Below are 24,935 nucleotides of genomic sequence, written 5' to 3'. Positions count from 1 at the left end.
CTGGGGAGCGAGAGAAAGGGACAGAACAGTCAGCCTGTTAATAGCTGGGGGCCAGCTAACAAGACGGCTCACATTCCTGAGTGTATGTTGGAACTTTGAATTAACTTCTAGGTGACTGTTTCCCAATTACCTAAAAGTGAGAGCAGCCAGGCACCATCAAGCTCCAGGAGCCTCCGTTTCTTATTTACATATGAACTTTCTGGACTGTTGTCCACAACCAATCCAAAGTAGCAAACACTTCTTCCTTATGGACTCTGTGCCTAACCCCATACTAGTCCTGCTTTACCTTCTCCCACTCCCTTTATTGATAGCCAATGAAAATTCTTTCAAAACAACTTACATCTTTCTTCACCCTACTTGATGTGTAAAGAAAGCCTGTCAGCCCCAGGACAGTGGACATGTTGCTTTCCTACCTAGTGCTGCTGCTGGTGGTTTAGACTTCATGCCCTAGGAGCTGGTGTTTTTTCAATTTTTCTTGCTAGCAATGGCCCAATAAGCCCTTTCTTTCAAAAAGACTTTCAGCTGTGGAAGTTAAGTTTATTGTTTTATACTAGCAACTCAGAATCCCTCAGGCTGTTTTTCTCTTCTCCAAGCCTATGGGTGAATTGTGGGGTCCTCTCGCCTCTGCTTTCCTAAATCCTTCTGCTTCCTCCCCTATCTGGGTATGTCCCAAATTCAGCTCCTCAAAATGTGTTTAAGGGTCTGAGTTATAAATAAGAGGCAGCAGCACATGCTAGTTATAAAGTGTTTGGAATTTAGGGAAGAGAGAAAGGAAGGACAGAAGGCAGTTCTTCAGAAAGTTGTTCAGAAAATGAGAAATATTAAAAGGCTGTTTAACTGATATTACAGACACTAAAGTTCCATAAAAAATATAATTATTAAAAACAAGGTTTATAAACATTTTTATTTTTCCTTAAATGGCTCTTGAGCAGACCAGATGACTCACTACTGGTCTACTGAGATGAGCCTGGGGAGTTGTAACAAATTTGTATGGCTTATATTGTTTAGCATGCAGACCCAATTCTGTGTCATATTATTCTCACAGAAACTCATTTATTACAAGCTTCTCTATAAATCTACTTAGTATATATATTTCACTTAATACCTAAGAGCCATACACCATTGCATGCCATTAAATATACCATACTCTTGTGGAGACACCATAGTTTGCTTTAATCATTCCCCAAATGTTAAGAGATTTCAGTTGTTTCATCCCTTTAATGTTGCAATTAATGCAACTATCCTCCCTTTATCTCAGTAGAGGTGATTCTTTACTTCTCTAATTTATTTCTTTGTTTCTTTGGGTGCATATTTATGCATAAACAGGCAGGCTTTATAATTGTTCATTGTTTTAGTGTTTGCTTCTATGTTATTGTCCAAAAAAAAAAGGTTTTGCTGGATCGAAAACATGATTAGTTTTATGGCTGTTATTGGCTTTTGGTAGATTTTAAAGAAAGATTTTTTTCCCCCCAGGCACTTTGCAATCACTTGGTAGACTTTCACTAAATACTTCTTGATGGATTACTCTTTTCTTTTAAAAGAAATTCCCATGCAGAACCTTCCCAGATGAAGTCTCAGGATAAGGAGTGTACCAGGCTCAGCCATATTGTCAGGGGGATAGCCCCAGGGACCTATCATATCATGAAGACGACTCTGTGGTGTCCCAGACTTAGACATCCATGAAACTACAGGCTTGTTTGAATAGCATACAAGGCCAAAGATCTTGTTAGAAAAAAAGTTCTAGGTAGACTGAGATAAAGAGATTCATTTCTAGTCACTTTTCTTTAAAAAAAATTCTTGTCATTTTAAAATCCTGATGATATACAGATGATCCTTGCTTAATCTATGGGTAACCTCTCATATAGACAGAATCACATTTGTGATTCTGTTTGGACTTGGATTTGTTGTAAAAGGGATTTAGTTGCTAATTATTTATGTTGAGTAAATGCTAAGAGAAGTGTGAGCAGACTATGTGTAAGCTCAGGGGGAGACTTTCCTAAGGAGGTGATATTTGAGTAGGTATTTGAAGGAAAATGGATTTTCACCAGATGGGCAGTGAAGAGGCTAGTTTGGGCAAGATATACTGAAGAGTTTGGATTTCTTCATGTATGGTGCCATTCATTGAAGACTTTAAAGCAGCAGAAAAACAGGAGTCTGAATTAGTACAATGAACGTTTACTTTGCAAAGGCCTCATAAGAAAAACTTGCGTGTTCTATTATTTTATTTGATAAATTCAGTATGTACTGTTGCATTTTATTCTTGCTTAAGTTATATCAGAAACTTTTCATATTTGCAGAAAATTCCAGAGGAGTAAGGACAGGCCCTTACTACAGTAATCATTGAGTATGATAATAGCATTCATAGAGAGCATTATGCCTTTAAAAAGTTGAGAGCTATCCAGGACATGTCACTCCCAAATATATCTCATAGCAGTCATCATTCCTCCTTCCTGGTGAAGGCCAATGTGTCACGTTGGGTTGATTGTGCAGACCAGGTTTTTCACCAGGCCAGTTTTTAAGTCCTCAAGGGTGACCTGGCTGAAGAGGGATTATAAACCCATAAAGGTGGTCTGGTTGGCAGACTAGGATTGACACTTTGTAAAGTAGAATGCTCGGCTTGGTCAAAATGAGACACAAATAAGGTGATTTTTAATGGGGTTGTGGGTGGGGAGGACAAGCAGACGAGGGTGCTTTATGGGAGTGGGTAGGGAGGCTTGGATAAAGGACTATTTTGGGAGAGCCTAGAAACCACACAAGCATCCCAGACACCCAGGCTAGTGGAGAAGGCAGTGGAATGAGGAGAATCATGAAAAAGGGTAAATAAGAGAATGGAAGAGAAATTCTGTCAACTCATTTTTGTTTGTGGATGCTCCTGCCCTCAGTGACCTATTGCAATTTTATAAATTCTTACTCATTCCATAGGGTGTAGATAATGGAAAAGGCTTCCACTCTGGTTTGGCCAGCTTTTGTGAAGTGAGAAGAAAGGCCAAAAGGAAGTGCTTCTACATGGAGATTCAAGTCATGCTGCCAGGGCTGGTCTAGGCGCTAGGGAAGGCTGTTGAAGGTCTTGGTCAAGTTATTGCTTTGCCATGATGTCTCTGCAACTGTATAGTACTTGATGTCTGCTCAGCAAATCTGAAGACAGTGAGGTATTGTGACCGGGGCTGGGTAATTCTGGGTAGGCCTCTTTTCACTCTGCCCACATGTAAGACTGTCCTTATTTTGGACACCAAATGAAGGACAGATATTGCTACAATAATTTCTGTGTTGAATAGGACCATGGCTACATTTTGAACAATTTAGTTCAGATTTGTGTGAGTAGCCTCCACAAGCCTGCACCTGGCAAGGGGAATACCCTGCTGCTATAGGGAACTTAATTGCCATTTGTCTGTTTTCTGGCCTGTTTTGACTTCAGCGTGAGGATTTTCTCTCCAGAGGCCTTGATTTGGAAGTCCCTATTCTATAGGGCTACTTGGGTGCTCCTAGTTTCAACCTGGCTTCAATGGGGACAAAACCAGATAATCAAGATGGGTGGTCTGCTGGGGGGAATGCAAATATCATTGATCAAAATTGGTGAATAGGGAGAGAGGCTTGAGAGTCTGGGATAGAGCATGAAGTTTTTTAAAAAAAGTCATATTACTTCCAGTTGAAATTGCCAGTCACTTATTCAGGTGGATATGTCCAAAAAGGCTGACGTTTCTATAGCAGCAACAAATAAGACTTTATTCATCTGAGTGGATGAGATACACTGGAGAAGGAAAGGGGGAGCAGTTCTCACAAGCTTCCCTTGACTGTCTCCCACCAGAATCTCTTTATTTCCAGGATAAAGGAGGATGCAGAGCGTCTGTGGGGAGCTACCTATTTTTACAATAGCTGTAGTTCTGAGTGCTGAGTGTCATATCTGCCCAGGCAAGTTGCAGTATTTTCTATACTGAGCAAGGCAGCTTCCTCTAGACACGGACACACCTATTTTAGAGGGAGGAACAAAACATTGCTTCTAGAACCATTTCCAACTTCATATAGAAAAATGAAATCAGGTTGGAGAGTGAAGAGCTACATATGGGTAAACTGAGCCCCAGTATTAAAAATTGCCCGAGAAAGTGGGCTGTAAAGTTAACCACTCCTTCTCATCACAGCTTTCTCTTGCATGGCTTCATTTCTGCTGGGAACATAGTGTGTCATTTAACGATGGGACGGACACACAGGCTTTTAAGTGCTCCCATATAAATGACCTCGGCTGACAGCAACCACTTTTCAGATGAGGAATGGAATCGTCAGTGATGCAGCCAGTCGTGGGTCGCGATCTCCTCACAGTGGGACCTGTACTCCTTCCACCCCACGGGGCATTTCGGCCAGCGGGGCTGGAGGGGCAATTGCCAGAGAGGGCTCTGTAGAGCCGGGTCCAACTGCTGAGTTGGCTTGAGGGAGGAGGCACTTTGCCAGGGCCGCCGCAAGTCCCGGAGCGTACGGGGTGGCTGACGCTGTCCGGGGGGCGTTCCTGGGAGCTGGGGGCCGAGGAGGTCAGACCCGAAGCCCCGGGAGTAGCCGGCCCGCGGCCACGTGACCGACAGCGATGGGGCGGGCTGCCCAGAAATAGCAGCGGCGACGGTTCCGCCAGCGAGTGCTGCGAGGGAAAGGCGGAGACTGGAGGACTGTGACTCGGCGCGGGCGCGGCGCGGTCCCGGCCCCGGAGGATGCTGAGCCCCTACCCGGACCAACCCCGAGCACATGATGGCGATACGGGAGCTCAAAGTGTGTCTTCTGGGGGTGAGTCCTGAGCCGCCATCCGCAGGGAACGCCCTCATCCGTGTGCCTCCCACGTCCCCTGCTTCCCATCGTCCCTGCGCCCCTCTCGTCCCTTGCACCCCACTAGTGTGTGTGTCCCCTCTTATCCCCGCGCCCCAGTCATTCCCTGGGCCCCCTTGGCCCGTGCACTCTCCTCTTCCTCCGCATCCTCTCCAATACATGCGCCCCCTCTTTCCTGGCGCTCCCCTAATTCATGCATTCCCCGGGTCCCCGTGTCCCCTCGTCTCCTGGGATTCCCCCCTGTCCCCGCGACCCTGGGGCCCGGGGCCCGCCCCCATCCCACCCCTGCTGGGGTCCGGGTTCGAGCCTATAGGGAGCTTTCTCGACTACGTCCACCCCTGGCTGGACGCTTTCCCGGGATCTGCTCGGACTTCGCCGCGCTGGGGGGCAGGGCCAGGCCGGGCGCCCAGGTCCCTCCGCGGTGACAGGAAGAGCGGCGGCGGGACCTGGCCACCGCCAGGGCCCCTTCGGCCGCGGAGAGCTTTCTTCTTCGCCTTTGATAATTTCCTTCCGGCGGAAACTTTAAGTTACTCGGACAAGGCGCGGAGTCCTCTTTTGCCTCTCGGGGACAATTGGTTTCTTCACTTTTAAAAAAGAAAGCCCAGCTAAGGGTGGGAAAGCGCAAGGGAATGGTTGGGGTGGAAGGTGAAGAAAGTACTGCAGAGTTTTGCGGCTAGAAAACTTTTGTGCCGCCGATAAAGGCAGAGTGAGAAAGTCCTCTATCATCACTTCCCCTTCCAAAGTGGGTCTTTCTGAGCCTGAAGAATCGTGAAGGGAGCCAGGAACAAAAACAAAAACAAACACCCAAGCTGTGGGTTCTGGCAGACCGGTCTGATAACTCGAACCCCCCACTTCCCCCCTCCGGGGGAGTTTGGAGATTGTTAAGAATCCTTCCTTTCTTTCCTTTTTTTGGGGTGTGTGTGTGTATCGGGTGGGGGGGGGCGCCACATCAAAGAACAGAATTACTTCTTTTGAAAGAGCTAATTTTAAGCCGTTTTCAGCAGCCTTTGGCATCGATGCCTAGTTGCACTGCCCTTGGCAAATCTGGTCCCTAGAAAACCATTTCCTAAAAAAAGAGCAGCGTAAGGGTATACCTATTCTTACTTGTCTCAAAGAAATGCTAACTGGTCTGTCAAGATGGATGTACAGGAAGCGTATAAAGAGGAAATGATTCTAGGTTAGGATTGAAGTGTAGCAGACCAATAGGGTGTCCAGGCTCCATCCAGGCTCTTCTGGACCCTTCGGCAGGACAGTGTTCTTGACTGTCTCCCATCACTGTCTTTTGCCAGAACTCTCATTTCCACTAGACTGTCCAGTTGGCCTAGAATTTCAGAGCATCTGGCAAAGGCCCTCCCTTTCTTGTTCCCCGGGCACAAACTACCCAGTGTTCCCTCCCCCTGGCTGGCTCAGCCACAGCTGGGATCTGGATAGGATGCTGCTCTGGTCTTCCTCTGTTGACCTTTACCAGTGTTGCAGGGGAGGGTTTCACTGTCTGCCAGGATTTCTAACATAGTCCAGACATCAATTTCTGGAACCCCATGTTTTCCTTTTGAGGTATCACTTCAGCCTCTCAGAAGGCCTTCTTCATGGAGGAAATGTTGCATCCCAAGGAATCAAGAGGCAACTTTGACTTGTGTTGTGTGTGTCAGGCCTGGCCTTGGGAATAAATGAAGTAGAAAATGTTTTGCCTTTTCCCCCCTTGTCATCCATTTAGGTGGCACAGGCCCTTCCCCATCACAGGAATTACTTTCAAGTTCGTTATTTGGTGAGTCTCTATATCCTTCTACAAGGAAATGAATCAGGAGGCAGCAAACCTGAGTTCTCATTCTTTCCCACTCACTAGCCTTGCAATTACCTACAAGTATCTCAGTCACTTCATCTATAAAATGGACATAATAACAACTTCCCTTTTAAGGCAGAGTACTATACCAGATGATTTCCCCAGATATATAGTACCATTTCCTGTTAACCTATGATTCCAGAGTGACAATTAGCAAATCTGGGAGATGAGAAAGCTGGAGAAAACCCCTTTACTTCTTTTATCTCTGAGAATGAAACACTCTTAGAGGCTTCCTGGAGACTGTGCCTCACCCTTGTTTGCTAGTTGTTTTGCAGTGGCTTTGTTGGTAGAAGTTTGAGTTTGGAAGGGGAGAACAGTGCCAAAGCAGAGCAAAAAGAGATTTCTGGAAAGATAGGGGCTTTGAAGTGTCAATCATATCACACCATGTCCATGGTCTTTTTTTGAGTGGCTCTAGATTTTAGTCTTATTTAGATCAAAGGATATCTTATTTGAAAGGCCAATGACCTTATTATCCACACTGAATAATATTTGTTAAGTCCCCCAGTTTGGCTGGTCTTGTGCTGCTCATCCAAATAGGGTGATTCTCTGGGTGAGAGAGCATTTGGGTGAGGCAAAAGCCATTGTAACTGCCTTGGGTTTGCTCTCTTGATTTGAGAGAGAACTCTGTGGGTCAGTGGCTGGATGACAGAGTCAATGCCAAGTCCAAAAGCCCTTTCAAAAATTTAACAGGAGCCCGAGCTCCTTTGCACTTTGTGTTGGGAGGTCTGTGAAGTTTTGCTTGTGGCTACCACTCAACTTCCTATTTTTTAGCCACTGCCACACCTCCCTAAAATCTCAATATGACCAAGACCGTAGCAGCCACACCCTCTATTGGGGTTACTTGCTGTTGGGCCCCATTGAAAAGGTGATGGAGAATGGCGAACTCCTAACTGGACTCTTGCTGTCTCACTGGAGAGGCTGAGGGGCTAGTCTTTTTGTGCCTGGTCATTTGTCCTGATTGCTCAGAGATTACTTGGGGATGTACTTCCCATTTAAGGCACAAGGTTGTTTTTTGCATGGACAGAGCAGGCTTTTATCCCTCTTAGCTATAGTCTCTTGCTCCCTTTGTGGGGTCAGAGGTTCCCGATAGGTGGATCATTTGCAGCAGGTAGAAGTGAGAATGGGCCAAATGGGCAGATCTTTTTTATCTGTACCTGTACCTTTCAGAGCCCTGATGATAGGTATATCTGATCTTATTTTGGGGGGGGCAAGTTGCTCCTAGATGGAATTGACAACAGCCTGTGGAACATTCTGTGACTGTTTTGTGTTCTTGAAAAAACTAAGGACTCAAAGAGTCTTGGGTTTCTTTAGGCTCCCTGTTATACATTCTTGGCTCTCACTGATCTCATGGGTGGACTTTCTTGCCTTTTTCCTAAAGACCCTTCCTGGGATACGCCAGGCCATCCATGGAAGCTAGCCATGCAGGAGGGTGTGTTTGATAGGGGTCCTTGCTTGACACCTAGGATCCCATGGGTTCTTGGCAATAGAGTGCCAATTGTCCCACTTTGTAATCTCAATTAGTATTATGAAACATGTATCTTTTTTTTTTTTTTTTAGATTTTTTTATTGGGGAATTGGGGGGATGGGAACAGTGCTGGGGTATTGGGGGAAGGGGAACAGACAAGTTGCTGTTGTTGTTTTGGTCTTCAGTCTAGTTGTGGAGGACGTTGCTTCACTGGCCCAAGTTGGCACCATCATTGCGCTCTTCTCTGGTGAGGCAGATCAGTCGCCGGCTTCTGGATGGCCGCTCACTGCGGCTGCTGGCTGCTCACACTGGCTGCTGGCCACACACGGTAGCCCATGGCAATGCAGTGCCACAGGGACTGCAGCCCACGCCGTCGCCGGCGACTCATGGCAGGCCAGCTCCAGGTTGAGCTGTTGTTCAGCATCTTAGCTGTGGAGGGCAGTGTCACTGGCCCTCATATGTGGGATCCGAACCGGGGCCCTCTGGCATCCCAAGCGAGTTCTTAACCATCGCGCCACTCGGCCGGCCCTGAAACATGTATCTTAAAAACAACTCCCTTAAAAACAACAAAGTATGTTAAAAAACACTAACAAAAACAATATTGAGGCAGCAGCTGTTCCAACCCCAAAGGTGGAAAGCTTCCCAGTATGCATTTTTAACACACATCATCATGTGGCAAAAAGCGAGAGGAGAAAGGGAAGGGAGAGGAGGAAGAGAAAAGGACAGGAGAAAAGGAGGAGGTAGAGGGGAGGATCATTCTTTTATTATTTCCCCTGGGTGTGTAAGTGCATACACTTAAAAACTGCTTCCGGATGGACTCCCAAAGAGATTTGTATTTGGACTTCAGTTGTCTTGACAACAGTTTAGAGATTTCTGCCACTTCCTCAACAGCTGAGTGACACGGTTAAAAGACAACTGAAGGCATCCCTGCTTCTGGTAAGGAGCTTGGTGAAGCCTCTCTATTTGGCCTTTGTTGGAATCTATGGTGGTTCATCCCTGAGCAGTAAAATATCTGGGATTTGGTGTGACATCTGGGCAGTGGAGGCTCCAGATACATATGTACAGGGCCTTCACATGAAAGGGCTATGTGGTTCCCAAGGGCACTAGCACTCAAGAGTGGAACAGATTTCTACTCGCTCCATAAGGCAGATCAGTCAAGTGCAGTGGAACCTCAACTGGACTGCTTTGAGCAATAGTGAGTTCCCATTACTGAAAGTATTTAATAAGGTTACATGAATTTGTTAGGGTCATTGTGGAAGGAATGAATGCACAATATGGGGAGGACTGGGCCAGACAACCATTGCACTTGCTTTCTAAGTCTGAGATTCTGTTAACATACTCATTTTTTTCCCTTTTCTTTCTCAGAAATTAGCATTTCTCTTGGGGATGAGAAGGTATAAAGAGAGGCTAGCAATATAATGTATTTTTTTTTTACCCACACCTGATTCCTCTGTTAAATATTACCCTTTGTGGAAAGTGTGGTTCAGTGTTGGTGCTGGGTAGAGAATAAATATAAATGATACAGAGGGATGTCTTCCCAGCAGTGCCCAGCATATAGTAACCTGGAATACCCAGGCCAGGGTGATAGAATACACCAGGGTCCCTTTGTTCTCCTTTGTTCAAGATTAGCATCAATGCAACTCTCCCTCAGATTTCAGAGCTCAATGTGTCTCTGGTGTGTGTATCAGAATCATTTGTGGAGTATTTTCAAAGTTCTTGTGGTCCTTCCCCATCCCTTTGTTTAAAGCTTTCAGACCTGTGGCCTCACATCTGTCCCAGCCTAGTGTCACTGTATTAGGGATTGTGTTGTATCCCTCAGGTGTGCTCCAAAGCCATGGGTATTGGAAAATAGAAAACTTTACATTTTAAGGTGCTAGGACATAAAAAGATTTCAAGTCTATGAATTAGAAAAAGTCTTCAAATTTAATTGCGTCCAACAGGGTAAACTAATTTTAGTGCTCACATGTCTATGCAACTATTATGCTTTCATTTGTCTTGGATTTTATAATTTATAATATGTGTTTGAAAATGGAATGCGTGTTCATTCACTAAACCATTCGCCATTTATTGAGTGATTCTTTTATGCTGGGAGTTGTGGGTGGCTGCAAGTAGACAGGACAGCTGTGATCTCCATCTTCAAAGAGTGCTCTCCCTTTCCCAGGACATGGACACTCTAGCAATGAGCTAAACTGTATGGCTTGTGTTCCTGTGACAGCACTTACTACAGAGGCATGAACAACAGATGTAATGGAGTGGATATGATAAATATTGAGTATCTTCCATCTTATTAGACATGAGGACAGGTAAGGAACAGAAAGTTTTGCTCAAGGTCTTTTTGAGTATCTGCTGTGGATAAGGTGCTGTGCCAGTCCTGCCAGAGATTCAAAGTAGGGAAGGTGGTTCTGAGCCTTGCTTATGATGGAAAAGCTCCTGGTTGGGTAGAAATGATAGGCACATGCACAGGAACTAGTATCCCTGGCAACTGTGATGCGTGGGATCCTGGACATGTTACATGGTGCAGTGGAAGATGATAGAATTTAAATTAAATAGAGTGGGGGCTGGGAAGGGAGCAACCTGGGAAGGCCTTTCGGAGTGGGAAGGATTTGAACATGCCTCAAAGGACAAGTAGGGTTTTGACAGGAGAGGAAAGGTGGGTGTGGATCCCAGGCACTGAGGAAAGCAGGTGGGGCTCTGAATCTCGGTATTTTCTGCAGAACTGATGTGGCTGGAGGGTGCCGGGAAGCAAAGAGCACAGCCCTTCCACTCCCATGTTTATCACTCTCTTGTTGACCCCACTGTCTCTTTAGCATGGGCTCTTTTATTTTTAACGCCCCTTCCCCCATGCTTTATTTCAAAAATTTTCAAACTTACAAAACAGTTGAAAGAGTAGTACAATGAATGTCTGTAGACCTCTCACCTAGATTCAGTAGGGGTAACATTTTACCATTTTTTTGTTTTCTCTCGCTAACATATCTAGATAATATTAAATTTTTTCTGAAACATCTGAAAGTAAATTGCAGACATAACACTTCACCTCTAAATACTTCAGTATGTATCTTTTAGGAAAAATGGCAATCTCCTGCACAACTGTGATAGCTTTATGTCACACAGATAGGACAGTAGTATCAAGCGAGCATAGAGTCCGTAATCAGATTTTCCAGTTGTTCCCAAATGTCCTTGATAGCTGTTGAAAAAAAACCCAGGTTCCGGTCAGAGATCATGTATTACTTTTGCTTGTCATGTCTCTCATTTAAAACAGTTCCTCTTCTTTTTTTTTTTTGTGACATTGATATTTTTGCAGAATCCAGGCCAGTTGTCTTGTAGAAAGTCCCAAGATCTCAATTAGTCTGATTGCTTCCTCATTGCTTCTTCCAAGTTAAGTGTTTGGTGAGAAGACAACACAGATGATGTTGAATGGTCTTGTTTTTTAGTGTAGTGCATGTGCAGCCTGGACATCTAAGGGCAGCATACATCTGTTATTGCTTAATCTTGGGTGGCTGAACGCCACTTGACCCTCTAAGAATGGTTTTATTTTGTATATGCTCATGTATAATATTAAAATAGTCTTTCCATTTACTTTTATGGGACTCATTCAAAAACTATCTCTCTGCTACTACAAGCGCCAAGCAGTGGTGTGTCTGAACTAAACAAAGGGCTTTGACCTTATAGAACTTACATTTTAGCAGGAAGCTGGGAAAAATAAAGTATATGGCGTGTCAGAAGGTTGTAAGTGTTATATGGAGAAAAAGACGTGACAGAGCCAAGTGAGGGGTGCAGGAGCTATGGGAGGTCCTGGGGAGCATGTTAGTAGGGTGGTGGGTGATTGAGTGTGTTCAGTCTGTCAGAGACCGGATGAGGGCATTGCCTTTCATTTACCCAGGGGTTGACTTTGGTTGTGCAACTTCAGTCTCATGACGTGGTCCCTGAGCTGCTGACAGTCACATCTGTCCGGAGAGGAGCCAGGGCTTTCTTTCTAGTTGCCTAACTTTGTCAGCATAAATAAGGAAAAGGAAAGTGGGATTTAACATTGGCTTCACTGAATGAGTTTCTCACTGTGAAATATTCTGTTTCACTGTGTCTTTTCCTGATGTTTCTTTGCTCCTGATACCTCAGACCTGCTCCGACTTTCTTTGGAGGTCATGAAGGCGGCTTCTGCTCTTGCTCAGGATTTAACCCAGAAGGTAGCCTAGGCTACTTTCAGTTCCCCCAGTGGTTCCTGGAAGACTTGGGTTATCAGAAGATTGAATGGGCTCTGCAGGAGAGCAAGCAGAATTTAGGAGAAATCATCTCCCTCCCATTTTCTCTTTGAACAAGATACCAAAGAGCTGGATTCCTTTGCATCAACAGGATTCTTTTATCTAGAAGAAAAAGGTGCCTGAATTCTCCAGTATTACTCCCTTTCTATCCTTATGAAATGTTCTCATTAGGATCTGCAAATACAATGTGCAGTCCTTAAAAAGTGCCTCTATTAAAGACTTCCTTTAATAAGGAAGGGAAGGACAGAGAGAGGCAGAAGGAGTGAGGGAAGAGGAGATCAGACGAGGAGAAGAAAAGAGGAGAGAAGAGAAGAGGAGAGGAGAGGAGAGGAGAGGAGACAGAGAAGAGGAGAGACGGAGAGAGAAGGGAGAAAGGGAGAGAAAGAGAGAGAGAGAGAGAGAGGCAGGGACACACACACACACACACACACACACACACACACACACACTAAAATTTGCCCTCTGTTAGCAAGGAGAAAGAGCAAACTGTTTCTGTTTTTGTTTTTTTCCTGGTCAAATTATTAGCTAGGGCATTTACATTTATGGCAAGCTTAATTAAGAAAGTCTTTTATTAAAAAAAAAAAGAATGTCTCATAGCATTATACTACATACTTCATAGACATGTTTCATTTTAGGAGCTAATATATTTTCTAAATTTTTTCATAGCAAGCTTCTAAAAAGCCTTTTTTTCTGTTGTGAAGTAATCCATGTTCATCTTAATTCAATTTGGAATCTAATGAGGTAAGAGAAACGATTAAGTAATGAAATGATAAATGTTGATTGTGGTTTGAGATTGCAAAGACAAGGAATACAGGATGATGACTATAACTTCCTTTCTTTATAATGACATATATAATTGTACCAACCTGATGATGTCTTGCTTTCCTCTAGTGAGTTTGAAATCCCACAGGTGTGAAGAAATCATCCTGTCTGCCCTCCTTTACCTCATGGCTCACCTGTTCCTAGCTCTTCTTCCCCTGTCATTTTACATTCAGACAACTGCTTTTTTATTTTATTATCAACATCAAGCTCACCATCCTGCCCCATATTTCTTTTATGTCTGTTCTTTTCTTTCCTGCAGAATCATTTTCTTCCACCATTTTAATATGTTTTCTTGTTCTCTCTACTTCTCACCGATGAATCATCAGTCTGTCCTCCTTTAAAGAGGCATCCTAGGGTTTAGCTCTGAGAGGAAAATGTTTCTAACTCTGCTTTTCATTCGCTTCCCCCATTGAGTACGGAGCGTGCTGAGTTCCGTGCCGTGATCTTTCCTTTTGCTGCCAGTGTGGACCAGAAAACCTGGGCAGGCTTACCCTTTGGAGAGTAATGCAGGCATTTTCTGAGTCTTGTTGTTTTAGTTCTAAAAACAATGAAACGGGTCTATATAAAGTATTGTAAATGAGGATTAACTAATGTGTCTTGTGCTATGAGGGATGAATAGAGATGCATGGCTGCTATGCAGCAGGCTCTTAGAACAATTTCCCATAGAGGAGGAGACTCCATCCTTTAGGTATACAGTCCAGTAGTGTACTTGGTCTGATAGGGCATAAGTGGGTAAGGGTAAGTAACAACACCAGAAAACTCCATGGGAAGTCACATGATGTGTAATTGCCAAATGTTCGTAAGGTAAGGGCCTGTGGAGTTTGGGGGTGGCCAGGGAGGGATTGTGGGCGCCTGCTGAGTTAGGTTGGGTGCAGATGAGGGAATATTTGGAAGGGGACAGGAGTGGCTCTATTTACATGATGCACATATAAACAGGAAAAGGTTCTGGAAAGACTCAAATGTCAAAGCGGTTGTTGGAGTGGGACAGGAGCTGATTTGTGCTTATAAATAACTTCTTCTTTCTCTTTTGCTTCTGTGTTGGTTTTTTTAGTGCACATGCATTACTTGGGCAATTAATTTAAAAACCTACAAAAAATTACTGCAGGGCACAAGGAGATGTTTGGTGGGTAGAGGTCCATTTGGTTGTTAGTGGAAATAACTGATAAACTGATGATAAAAGTGGAAAGAAAACTTGGCTCAGACTGAAAATGGCTTTGAAATGTGAAAGTTTATACCTTAGTTGAAATGACAGGTGTCATCAGTGGGACATAAACTTTGAGTGGCTTATCAGGTAGTGCTGTGTTTTTATTTGTGCAAGTCTTTACCAGGCACCATTCTAGGGTTAGGCAAACAGCAAGTGACAAACAGACCCATTGTCCATGACCTCATGGAGCCAACGTTCTAGTAGAGCCAACAGACAGCACACAAATACCTAATATGATAGATGGTGACAAGTGATGTATAGAGAAAGGAAGCAGGGAAGGGCCTAGGAGTGCTGGTTGGGAGGGTGTGGCCTTATGTAGGGGCTTGAGAAAGGACTCATTGAGAAAGCTTTTGAGTACAGACAAAGACAATATTCATGAGCTATCTGGGCCCTTCCAGAAGTGAAGACCCCAAGGCTGGAGTCGAAGGGGCTTGCTTGCTGAGTTTGAGGACCCACAGGCAGGACAGTGTGGCTGGAATAGAGCGACTATTGGAAAGAGAGCAGAAGGAAGTTTGGGGGCCTGATTATGTGGGGTCTTGCGGGCCAGTGTGAGAATTGTGGCATATCCTGGAAATGCAGTGGGGGACCATTGAAGGTTTTTCTGCAGAGCAGTGACATGATCTGACTTACTTTTTATGAGAATCTCCTTAGCAGCCATGTGGAGTGTGGACCATGACCACAGGAGGATGCTTGCAAGGGAGCTAACCTATGAGAGACTGCTGCGGCTGTCCTGATGGGAGGTCAGGTCATGGTGACTTCCGCCAGAGTGCAGCAACCTAGGAGGTGAGCGGGATCCCACTTGGGCTGTTTTGAAGATAGAACTGAAAACTTTGCCCACAGATTGTGCGTGGAGTGTGAGGGAATTAAACCATCACATGGCATATTGCTATAGAGCATGCTGGCTTCAGCCAACACAGCCTTGAGCTGTTTCAGTTTAGCAGAGCAACATTATCTGTCATATTAGACTAATGCTGATTTGAATGTTATTGGATTTATAGTGCAATTTGTATTTAATTAATATATTTATCTATAATTTGTTGTTTTATAATAGCATAAACTGTTTATGTGAACTTCCATTATTTGTACTTATTTATGTAATAATTAAAGTCTACATTGGGATCCGTGGGATTGCTTTTCCCCTTAAGCCTGTAGAGTTTTAAAAAGGTCTGAGAAACACTGCTGTAACACCACTCAGGCTGGCCATGGGGAATGAAGTGTCATTGTTGGCAGGAGTCTGGGAAAGGAAGGCTGCGTTCCAGTGATCATCTCTTCCTGGGCACCACCAGGTGGAATGTGGAGGTATGTTCTGAGCTATGCTGAGTGTTGGCCTGCGATGCTATTCTTAGAGCAGCTGACCCCAACTCTACAGTCTTACTGCTTTTTCTGGTGTGACACAACTAATGGACAACTTTGAAAGTCCTATATATGCTCATGGATTATACATAGATTCTGTTGAAATCTCAAAGTTTATGTGACATCATAAAGCAAATAATGCATTAGGTATTTTAAAAATGCTCTTCTCATAAAGCCATTATTTATATAAGCATTTGAGCCATGAACTCAGTCTTCTAAGAATCTTCCAAAACAATTCAATTTAATAGGAACTATTAATAAATATGGTATATCAAATTTTTAAAAGAAAGACATCTATTTAAAACGATGAGTTGTTTATTTCCAGACCTCCACATCATAGATTAATCATCATAGTACAATAACCTAGTATATAAAGTTGTTCAATTAAAAATATAGATATTTAAACTATTGTTAAAATTAGAATTGATATAATTTACTGATTCAAATATGTTGTTGCTATTAATGTGAATTGCGTTAGTGCACATTTCACTTGCAGTGGCCCTGTGTTTTGATTTGGTAATCATAACTATTGTATCACAACCAAATGGGCACATCCTTGTTCTTGCTTATGAGCAGTGGTAGTTACAGACACTTTATTTGTGTCATCTTCATATGTCCTTGACTTCTTCCTTATTAAACAATATCTATGGGTAGGGGTAGGTTTAACTCTGCGTGAATATAGATTTGCCTCCATTACCAGTGTCTGCAACCAAGCATGGCGAGGGATATGATTGGCCCAGCACTGCCACCAGCTTCAAGGCCCTTGGGACAGCGGAGGACAAAGAGCAGGATCCCAGCTCCATTGCAGGGCCAGCCCAGCCCTACCCCCGATTATAAAAGTAGTAGCTCAGAGTCATCAGACAGTGATGAGGACAGTAGCTCTTTGTACAAAGAAGGAAATCAAGAATCTGAAGAAGACAACACTGGCCCAACTGCAAGAAAACAGAGCAGAAATCAAGATGATGAAGACAATGATGATGATAATGAAGGGTTTTTTAGACCAGTCCTTCTTCCTGGATTTAAAAAGCAAGATGATTCTCCTCTAAGGCCTATCATAGGTCCTGCATTGCCACCTGGTTTTATTAAATCTACACAGAAAAGTGACAAAGGCAGAGATGATCTAAGACAACAAGTATCATTGTATTTCAACTCTGAGGAAACAGCAGTGAAGATGAGAACATTGTTGGACCAATGCCTGCAAAAGGACTGGTTAACTATAGTGTGACAATATTTTTTGAAAAAAGAGCTCAAAGAATGAAAGAAAAACTGACTAAAGGAGATGATGATTATCCTAAACCAATACTAAGGGAGTAATGGATGACTGAGCTTCCTCTGGAATTGAAAGATTTTGGTCTTGGGCCCAGAACTTTTAAGAGAAGAGCTGATGACAAATCTGGAGATGGATCAGTCTGGACCGATACTCCAGCTGACTGGGAAAGGAAAGCTAAGGAGACACAAGAAGCAAGGATGTCATTCAAAAAGAAGGATGAAGAACATATATGGAGGGTGCCAAAAAATGTATACACATTTTAAGAAAGGAAAAAGCTGTATTAAAATTGTAATACTCAGTATATACCAGTAGGGCCGTCTGAGTTGGTTAAGAGCACGCGCTCTGAGTAACAGGGTTGCTGGTTCAATTCCCACATGGGATGGTGGGCTACACCCATCCACAACTAAGATTGAACATGGCATCTTGAGCTGAGCAGTTGCAAACTGCCGTTGGGTGGACAGGTGGCAACTGGACTTGGAGCTGAGCTAGCTGCGCCCTCCACAACTAAGATTGAAGGACTACAACTTGCCTGTTTCCCTTCCCCAATTCCCCAATAAAATCTTAAAAAAAAAATAGCGATAAGAAAAGATGAATACAAGTCATGTGTATACCTTTTTTTGGCACCCCAGTATTGTCTGGAAGGGAAAAGAGATTGGCTGAGCAGGTATGCTCCTCATACAATGAATAAAAAAGATCAGAATCTCTTATGGATATTCATTATAAAAAATTAAGAAGAAGGCTGCTGAAGATAAAAGTAAGCCCCAAGAAAGAATACCATTTGACCGTGATAAGGATCTCAAGGTTAATCGGTTTGAGAAGCTTAGAAAAAAGCCCTACCTAATAAAGAAATCTAGAGGACTAAACACCAGATTTTCACATGGCATAGGCAGTATGTTTTTATAAGGGGATTTCCCTGTGCAATGAAGAAAAGTTGAAGAATACTCTTTTGTCTACCTTTGTTCCTTTGTTTTGAGTTTCCTAAGATTAGAGATTACTTACTTTAGTCTTAAAAACCATACAAACTTACCTAGTTCTCTTTGTTTTTTAAAGTCATGTGGAAACATAAAATCAGTATGTCTTATGTAGAATAGAACTTGATGTGTCTTTGGCTTCTGAGAAAGCATGGGCTTTTCCTCAAATAATTAAGATTTCCCCCCATGTCCTAATTTTTGTGGTGTCTCAAGTACCCTGTCAGACCTAGTCAGGACTACCCACTGAGTCTCTACCATGCCTGGACCACCTCGTCAGACATCACTAACCTGCCCTGGACAAGTGTGCCAGGGCCCTGCAGTAAACCCATGATTTTGAAATGATTTTGGTTTTCCCTTTAAACTGCAGCGGTCAATACACATTTACTTGAACATAGAAGGTATGGAGGTCTTGACTGTTTGGTTAATAGTTTGCTTGTTTGGGCACTCAGGGCTTTTTATTTGTTATTTAGGTTTTTTGATCTGTTTTAAGTCAGAAAGAGGGATCTCTGTGTTATCGCATCTGCTAAGGAAAAACTATTTTGATTTTTTTCAACTTTAATAAGTATTTCTACGGGAGGCAATCTGAGGGACAAGATGTGCCATTAACCATTAGCAATGTGAAGTCCAAGGCTCAGCTCTGTGACCTTAACCGAAGCTTTCTAAGTCTTTAAACTGTGCTTGACCCTGATCTTACTTTACCCATTTGTATTTAACAGATTTTAGCTAACTTCTTGGGACAGATCTTTTATATCAATCATGAATAGGCTTTTTTTTTAAAATGAAACTGTGTAATCAATAACCACTGTAGTGGGAGCATTGTAAGTTTGGAATGCTGTAAGATGTTAAATAGAAAAGTCTAAATAGTTAAAGCCTGAATTCAAATTCTGTAAGTGATATTTCCTTACAAATTGGTACTAATTGTTCTGCTAGTCCTGTGTTCTAGTTTTGTTTTTTTTTTAAGATTTTTATTGGGGAATTGGGGGGGTGGGAACAGTGCTGGGGAATTGGGGAAGGGGAACAGACAAGTTTCTGTCGTTTTGTTCTTCAGTCTAGTTGTGGAGGACGTTGCTTCACTGGCCCAAGTTGGCACCATCATTGCGCTCTTCCCGGGCGAGGCAGATCGTCATCGGCTTCTGGACGGCCGCTCACAGTGGCTGCTGGCCGCTCATGCTGGCTGCTGGCTACACATGGTAGCCCATGGCAACCCACTGCCACAGGGGCTGCAGCCCACGCCGTCGCCTGCGACTCACGGCAGCCCAGCTCCAGGTTGAGCTGTTGTTCAGCATCTTAGCTGTAGAGGGCAGTGTCACTGGCCCTCATATGTGGGATCTGAACCGGGGCCCTTTGGCTCCCAAGCCAGCTCTTAACCAACGCGCCTCTCGGCCGGCCCTGCTTGTGAGTTTTTAATTACTATTTTTCTTTTACCCATGGATATTTTTTTTTAAGTAGCCACAAATGACATTTTTACTTTAAAATATACCAAATTTTCCAAAAATATATGTTAGGAATTTATAGAAGAATGAAGAACTAGAAAACATTTCTTCCTTTCATTAGGGAAAATAATATAACAATATTAAATAAAACCAATGGATGCTGCTGCATAAAGTTTTGTGTCCAGAAAATATCACCCACGGAAAATGACATCATTAGTCAGAAGGGTGTTCTGTACAATTCTGCTTAGATGAGAAGCCTTCTCATGCATTTGCTTAGGAGACTAATTTATCTTTTTAACAGCAACACCCCTTGACTAGGCTACTGTTTACACTTGTTATGGAAAATACCATTGTACTGCTATAAGTAGAAGGAGAATCATTTGTACCATTATTTGAACAGTTTACTCAATTTTTCATAAAGCCCAAATGAATTAGAATCAGAATCTTTTCCCATTAAAACCTTGTGCTTCATCAAAACTAGAACACAGGGCCAGCCGAGTGGCGTGATGGTTAAGAACTGGCTTGGGATGCCAGAGGGCCCCGGTTCGGATCCCACATATGAGGGCCAGTGACACTGCCCTCCACAGCTAAGATGCTGAACAACAGCTCAACCTGGAGCCGGGCTGCCATGAGTCGCCGGAGACGGTGTGGGCTGCAGCCCCTGTGGCAGTGGGTTGCCATGGGCTACCATGTGTAGCCAGCAGCCAGCGTAAGCGGCCAGCAGCCACAGTGAGCGGCCATCCAGAAGCCGGCGACTGATGTGCCTCGCCTGGGCCAGTGAAGCAACGTCCTCCACAACTAGACTGAAGAACAAAAAAGACAGCAACTTGTCTGTTCCCTTTCCCCCAATTCCCCAGCGCTGTACCCATCCTCCAATTCCCCAATAAAAATCTTAAACAAACAAACTCACAAGCACTATAATAATTTGTAATTGCCCCTACACCTAATCACAGTGACATCGGTTAACAGTTGAGAAGGATTGCTATATAGTCTTGGAATTGAAGCTAAAACTTATTCTGTTCTTTCCCAATCAAGAAAGCACTTCAGAATGCCTTTGATTAAAAAGGACGTCACCATACAGATGAGCTTGAAATCGCTCTAGTTTATGAGTATCACCGTAGTTATAATAATTGACATGTACTGACTATAACTCATGTGCCAGACACTATGCTGAGTGTTTCAATTATCCATTGCTGTGTAACAAACTACCCCAAACTTATTTGCTTAAAATAACAGTTATTCTTTCTCACAGTTCTGTGGGTTGATGGCTCAGATGGGCAGTTCTTGCCCAAGTGTGAACTCATGCAGTTTCAGTCAGATGGTAGCTGAGGCTGGAGTCATCTGAAGGCTTCCACACTCACATGTTCGGTGGCTGGGCTATGGTAATCGGATCAGCTGGGACTAAACAGGCATTCCTCTCCATGTGGCCTCTCCACACAGTTAGTTTAGGTTTCTTCATAGCATGGAGCCTCAGGGTAGTCAGACTTATTATATGGTGGCTGGCTGTTTCCAGAGTGAGTATTCCAAAAGCCGTGGGCGGAAGCTAAAAGGTTTCTTTGCAGATTCCAGAACGTCATTTCTGCCACATTTTATTAATCAAACAACTCACTACGTCCAGCCCAGAAGGAAAGGCAGGAAAATTAGACTATCTCTTGAAGGGAGGAATAGCAAGAATTTGTGGCCATCTTTTATCTCCCCTACTGAATAAGTGCTTTACATACAGTGTGGCATTAAAGGACTTATAAGGGTAAGTTCTATTATTATTGCTATTTTACTGATGACGAAACTGAAGCTCAGGGGCTTGAGTAACATGTGCAAAGACTCACTGCTAATAAATGATGCTTCACAGATTAGAACTGGTTTTGCATGACTCCAAAACCCAATGCATGTAACTGCTCTGCTGTGCGGCAAACTTGGTTGTTAGTCACAAGTTACTTGTTCACAACTGGCGTGTAGTAGGGAAAGCACCATTGGATCAATAGAATTGGATGTAAAAATATAAAAAGTCTTGCATTAATAATAATCATCTAATAATCTGATTGAATAATTTCAGCCAGGTGTGAGGTATCTCCATGGGAGCAAAAATGGCAAATTCCCACAAGAGCAGATTTTGGGGGAGGTAAGATGACTGTTTCTCACTTCTGGGAATGTTAGATGTGAAGACGGCAAAGTGTAATGTCGGGCAGGGTTGGATGTTGGTGACAGTAAGAAGGTTCTGATACATCCATGACAACACTGAGGCATGGTGACAATCACAGCTGAACACACCTTGTATTTGTTTAGTTTTTTACAGTTCAGTGTGCTGTCCATATGTTGTTTCATTTAGTCCTCAAACAACCCTATATGGCAGGCATTTTTCCCTATTTGCAGGAGTGAGAGACCGAGGCTGAGCAACTGCTTTGCTCAAGGTTACAGAGCCTGTGTCTGGGGAGCACCCTTGGGCCCTGGCTTTTTGGCCGTTCCCGTTTCCCAGCTCGCGTGTCCAGGAAGCAGGTGTTTTACTTTAGTCCTTTTCTCCCTTTACTCCCTCACAGGATCCATTTGAAGTGCTATATTTGGGTTCAGGAAATGTCAGTTTGCGAATTGTCATTAATCAATCAGGAAGGCCAACATGCCAGATTATAGGGGACTGTTAGATTTTAGAAGTTTCTAGGTCTGCCTTTACAACTATTATCATGGCTGGCCAGGCCTCTTGCCAGTAAGCACAGTGAGAGTGGACAAGCTGGGGCAGGCAGACATGGTAACTCAGTTACCCTGCAAATCACGTAACCTCAGGGCTCAGTTTCCTCCTTTGTAAACCGCTGACAATTTGCATCTATAATCCTCTAAGAGGGAACCCCGCCTAGCATATCATATATGAGAAATTCCCTTATCTCTTTCACCCTAAACTATTTTACATCCTGAAAACCTCAAGGCTTAGAGGAGTTCAAGTAGATTTTTTTCCACAAGAGGGTCTCCAGCTTAGATCTTTTCTTTAATCTACTTTTCTAGGGCATCCAGCAAGGCACAGGCGCTAAGCAACAACTTTTCTTTTTACTGTATAATACTGTAGAGCTTCATTATTTTCACTAATTTGACCAAATTTTTAAAATACTCTTTACATTTTGATATTGAAGTATAATATATGCACCAGAAAAGTGCACACATCTTAAATGTAGCGCACAATGGATTTTCACAAATTGAACAGACCTATGTAAATGCCCAGATCCAGAACAGAATATTGCCAGCCCCCAAGAAGCCCACCCTGTCCCTTCCAGATTCTCCTGACTTCTAACACCATAAAATTGTAACATATCATTACTATAGGATCTTCATTATTTAGAAGTAATTATACTAAAGTGGTGTTGTTAGATAGAAGTTCCTAGAACAGCAGTCTCCCAATTAGTGAGCTGGGGGTTGCCATCGAGTCCTGGGGGGTACAGGACTTAGATGCTGGCCTGGCCTTGGCAGGTAGAACTGGGCAGGCTGCAGCCACTGGTACCCAGTGTTGTACAAATAATATAATGTTCTGGGTTTGCTGGGATGTGAAAGAGGTTGGAAAGCAATGTCTTTGGGGGCCTATTTTAATCAATTAGTTATAAACTAAGAAGCATATTAGTTATAGATAAATAAGCCTTTTTAAAGTGTTCAAGGGTGTTTGAAAATATTTCTCCCAAATATTCAAAATATTATTTCCATTTTTAATGAAGAAAATCTTTCTATGAAGAAAACCTTTGCTAAGATCACTCTTTTTTAAAGTTCTTTTTAATGACTAGACTTAATATATACTTGTAAAGAATAAAAATGTACAAAATAAAAGGTACAAAATGAAAAATAAAAGGGTACCTTCCTCCACTCATCTATTTCTTTTGTATTTTTCTACATATGGTCTATTCATATTCAAGTGTTATTTTCTTGCCTTTTTTTTGCCTAAAGGTAAACCTTTAATATCTTTCCTTGTCAGTATCAATCTACTTCATTTATTTTAAAAGTCACATAGTATTCTATCACAACAATATATCATGATTTACTGAATTGGTGCCCTCAATGATAAATGTTTAGATAGTTTCTATTTTTGGCTATTACAAACCTGAAAAAAAAATCCTTGTACTGGAATCTTAATGTATGTATGTGAAGTATATCTGTAAGATTAATTTTTAGAAATAAAATATTGGGTCAGAGATATATGAAATTTTTTATCTTTAAAAAGATAATTCAGGGATGGCCGGTTAGCTTAGGTGGTTCAAGCTCAGGGCGCAGTGCTCATAACACCAAGGTTGCTAGTTTGATTCCCACATGGGCCACTGAGGTGCGCCCTCCACAATTATATTGAAACAACTGCTTGACTTGGAGCACACTGTTCCTCAATAAAATTTCTTAAAAAAAACAAAAAAAGATAATTTAAAATTAACCTTCAATATTGTACCAATTTACAGACACTTTCAGTATTTGAGGATATGATTTTCCATACCTTTACCAACACTGTATATCATCAAACATTTATCTTTGCTAAGAGTATAAGTTAAAAATGATAAACTGTTCTGATTTGCTTATCTTTAATTATAAAGGACTGTGAGTACCTTTGCATATATTTATCGACTGACTAAATTTTTCTGTTACTTATTTATTTACGTCATTTAACTATTTTTTTATTGGATTGTTTTTCTTACTGATTTGTGAGAACTCTTTGTATATTAAGAAACTAAACCCTTTGTCATTTGTGTTGCACATATTTCTCTCATTTTGCTGTTTTCTATTATATGTTGTTTACTGTATTTTAAAAGTCATAGCAATATTTAAAAAATGCTTATTTAGTCAAATATATATCAGTCTTTTTTTCTGTGATTTTGGTGTTTTGCTTTGAAAGTCCTTCTACACTCTAATATTGTAAAAAATTTACCTTTTTTTTTTTTGGTTTACTACTTTAATAATGTCTTTTTTATTTATTTATTTATTTTTATTTTTTTTTATTTTTATTATTATTTTTTTTTTTAGCTGAGCCATCCTGCTACCTGTTGGCAGCTCAGCGGCTGCTCAGCTCGGGCTGGACTCGAACCGCTGTTGCTCAGAGCTCAAACTCTTGAGTGAGCTCTTAACCAACTGAGCCACTCGGCCCGCCCAATAATGTCTTTTTAAAAAAAAAACATTTAAAATTATTTGATCATGTGGGATTTGTTTTGGTATAAAGAGCCAGGAAGGGATATCTTTTTTTTTTTTTAATTCCAAATGCCTTGGTAGTTGTTTTAATACCCTTCATTGATTAATTCATCATTATTTACTGATCTGTATGCTACGTTTGTCATAAATGAAATCCTCATGTGTTTGTGGATCTATTTCAGGACTTTATGTTGTTCTATTGATTTCTAAATCAGATTTAGGAAAATTTAGAAATCACATAAAGGAATTGTTTTGTAGGATCTGAATGTTTGGGGCTGCAAATCAGAGCTTTAACTGATTTGCTCATTCAACAAATAACAGGGAAGAATTTTGCTAGGTGCTGAGTGTATAGTGAGTTTTGATCAATTATGACGATGCT

The 24,935-nt window shown here is 42.4% G+C and overlaps 1 protein-coding gene and 1 pseudogene across 1 annotated transcript in view; both read left to right on the top strand.

Moving 5' to 3' along the window:
• The first annotated feature begins 4,492 nt into the window (after positions 1–4,492).
• RAB31 (RAB31, member RAS oncogene family) overlaps positions 4,493–24,935 on the top strand; it is a 127,455-nt gene continuing 107,012 nt past the window's right edge. Inside the window, exon 1 of the mRNA XM_019649981.1 lies at positions 4,493–4,767. Coding sequence (XP_019505526.1) covers positions 4,729–4,767 — 39 coding nt within the window. The 5' untranslated portion in view covers positions 4,493–4,728. The remainder of the gene's footprint in view (positions 4,768–24,935) is intronic.
• On the top strand, positions 15,571–17,282 carry LOC109386631 (GPALPP motifs-containing protein 1-like; annotated as a pseudogene).

This window comes from Hipposideros armiger, unplaced genomic scaffold (genome assembly GCF_001890085.2).
Source record: "Hipposideros armiger isolate ML-2016 unplaced genomic scaffold, ASM189008v1 scaffold_136, whole genome shotgun sequence".
NCBI classification, from domain to species: domain Eukaryota; kingdom Metazoa; phylum Chordata; class Mammalia; order Chiroptera; family Hipposideridae; genus Hipposideros; species Hipposideros armiger.
Note: the sequence above shows the minus strand (reverse complement) of the source record. Positions and strands in the feature narration are given on the sequence as shown.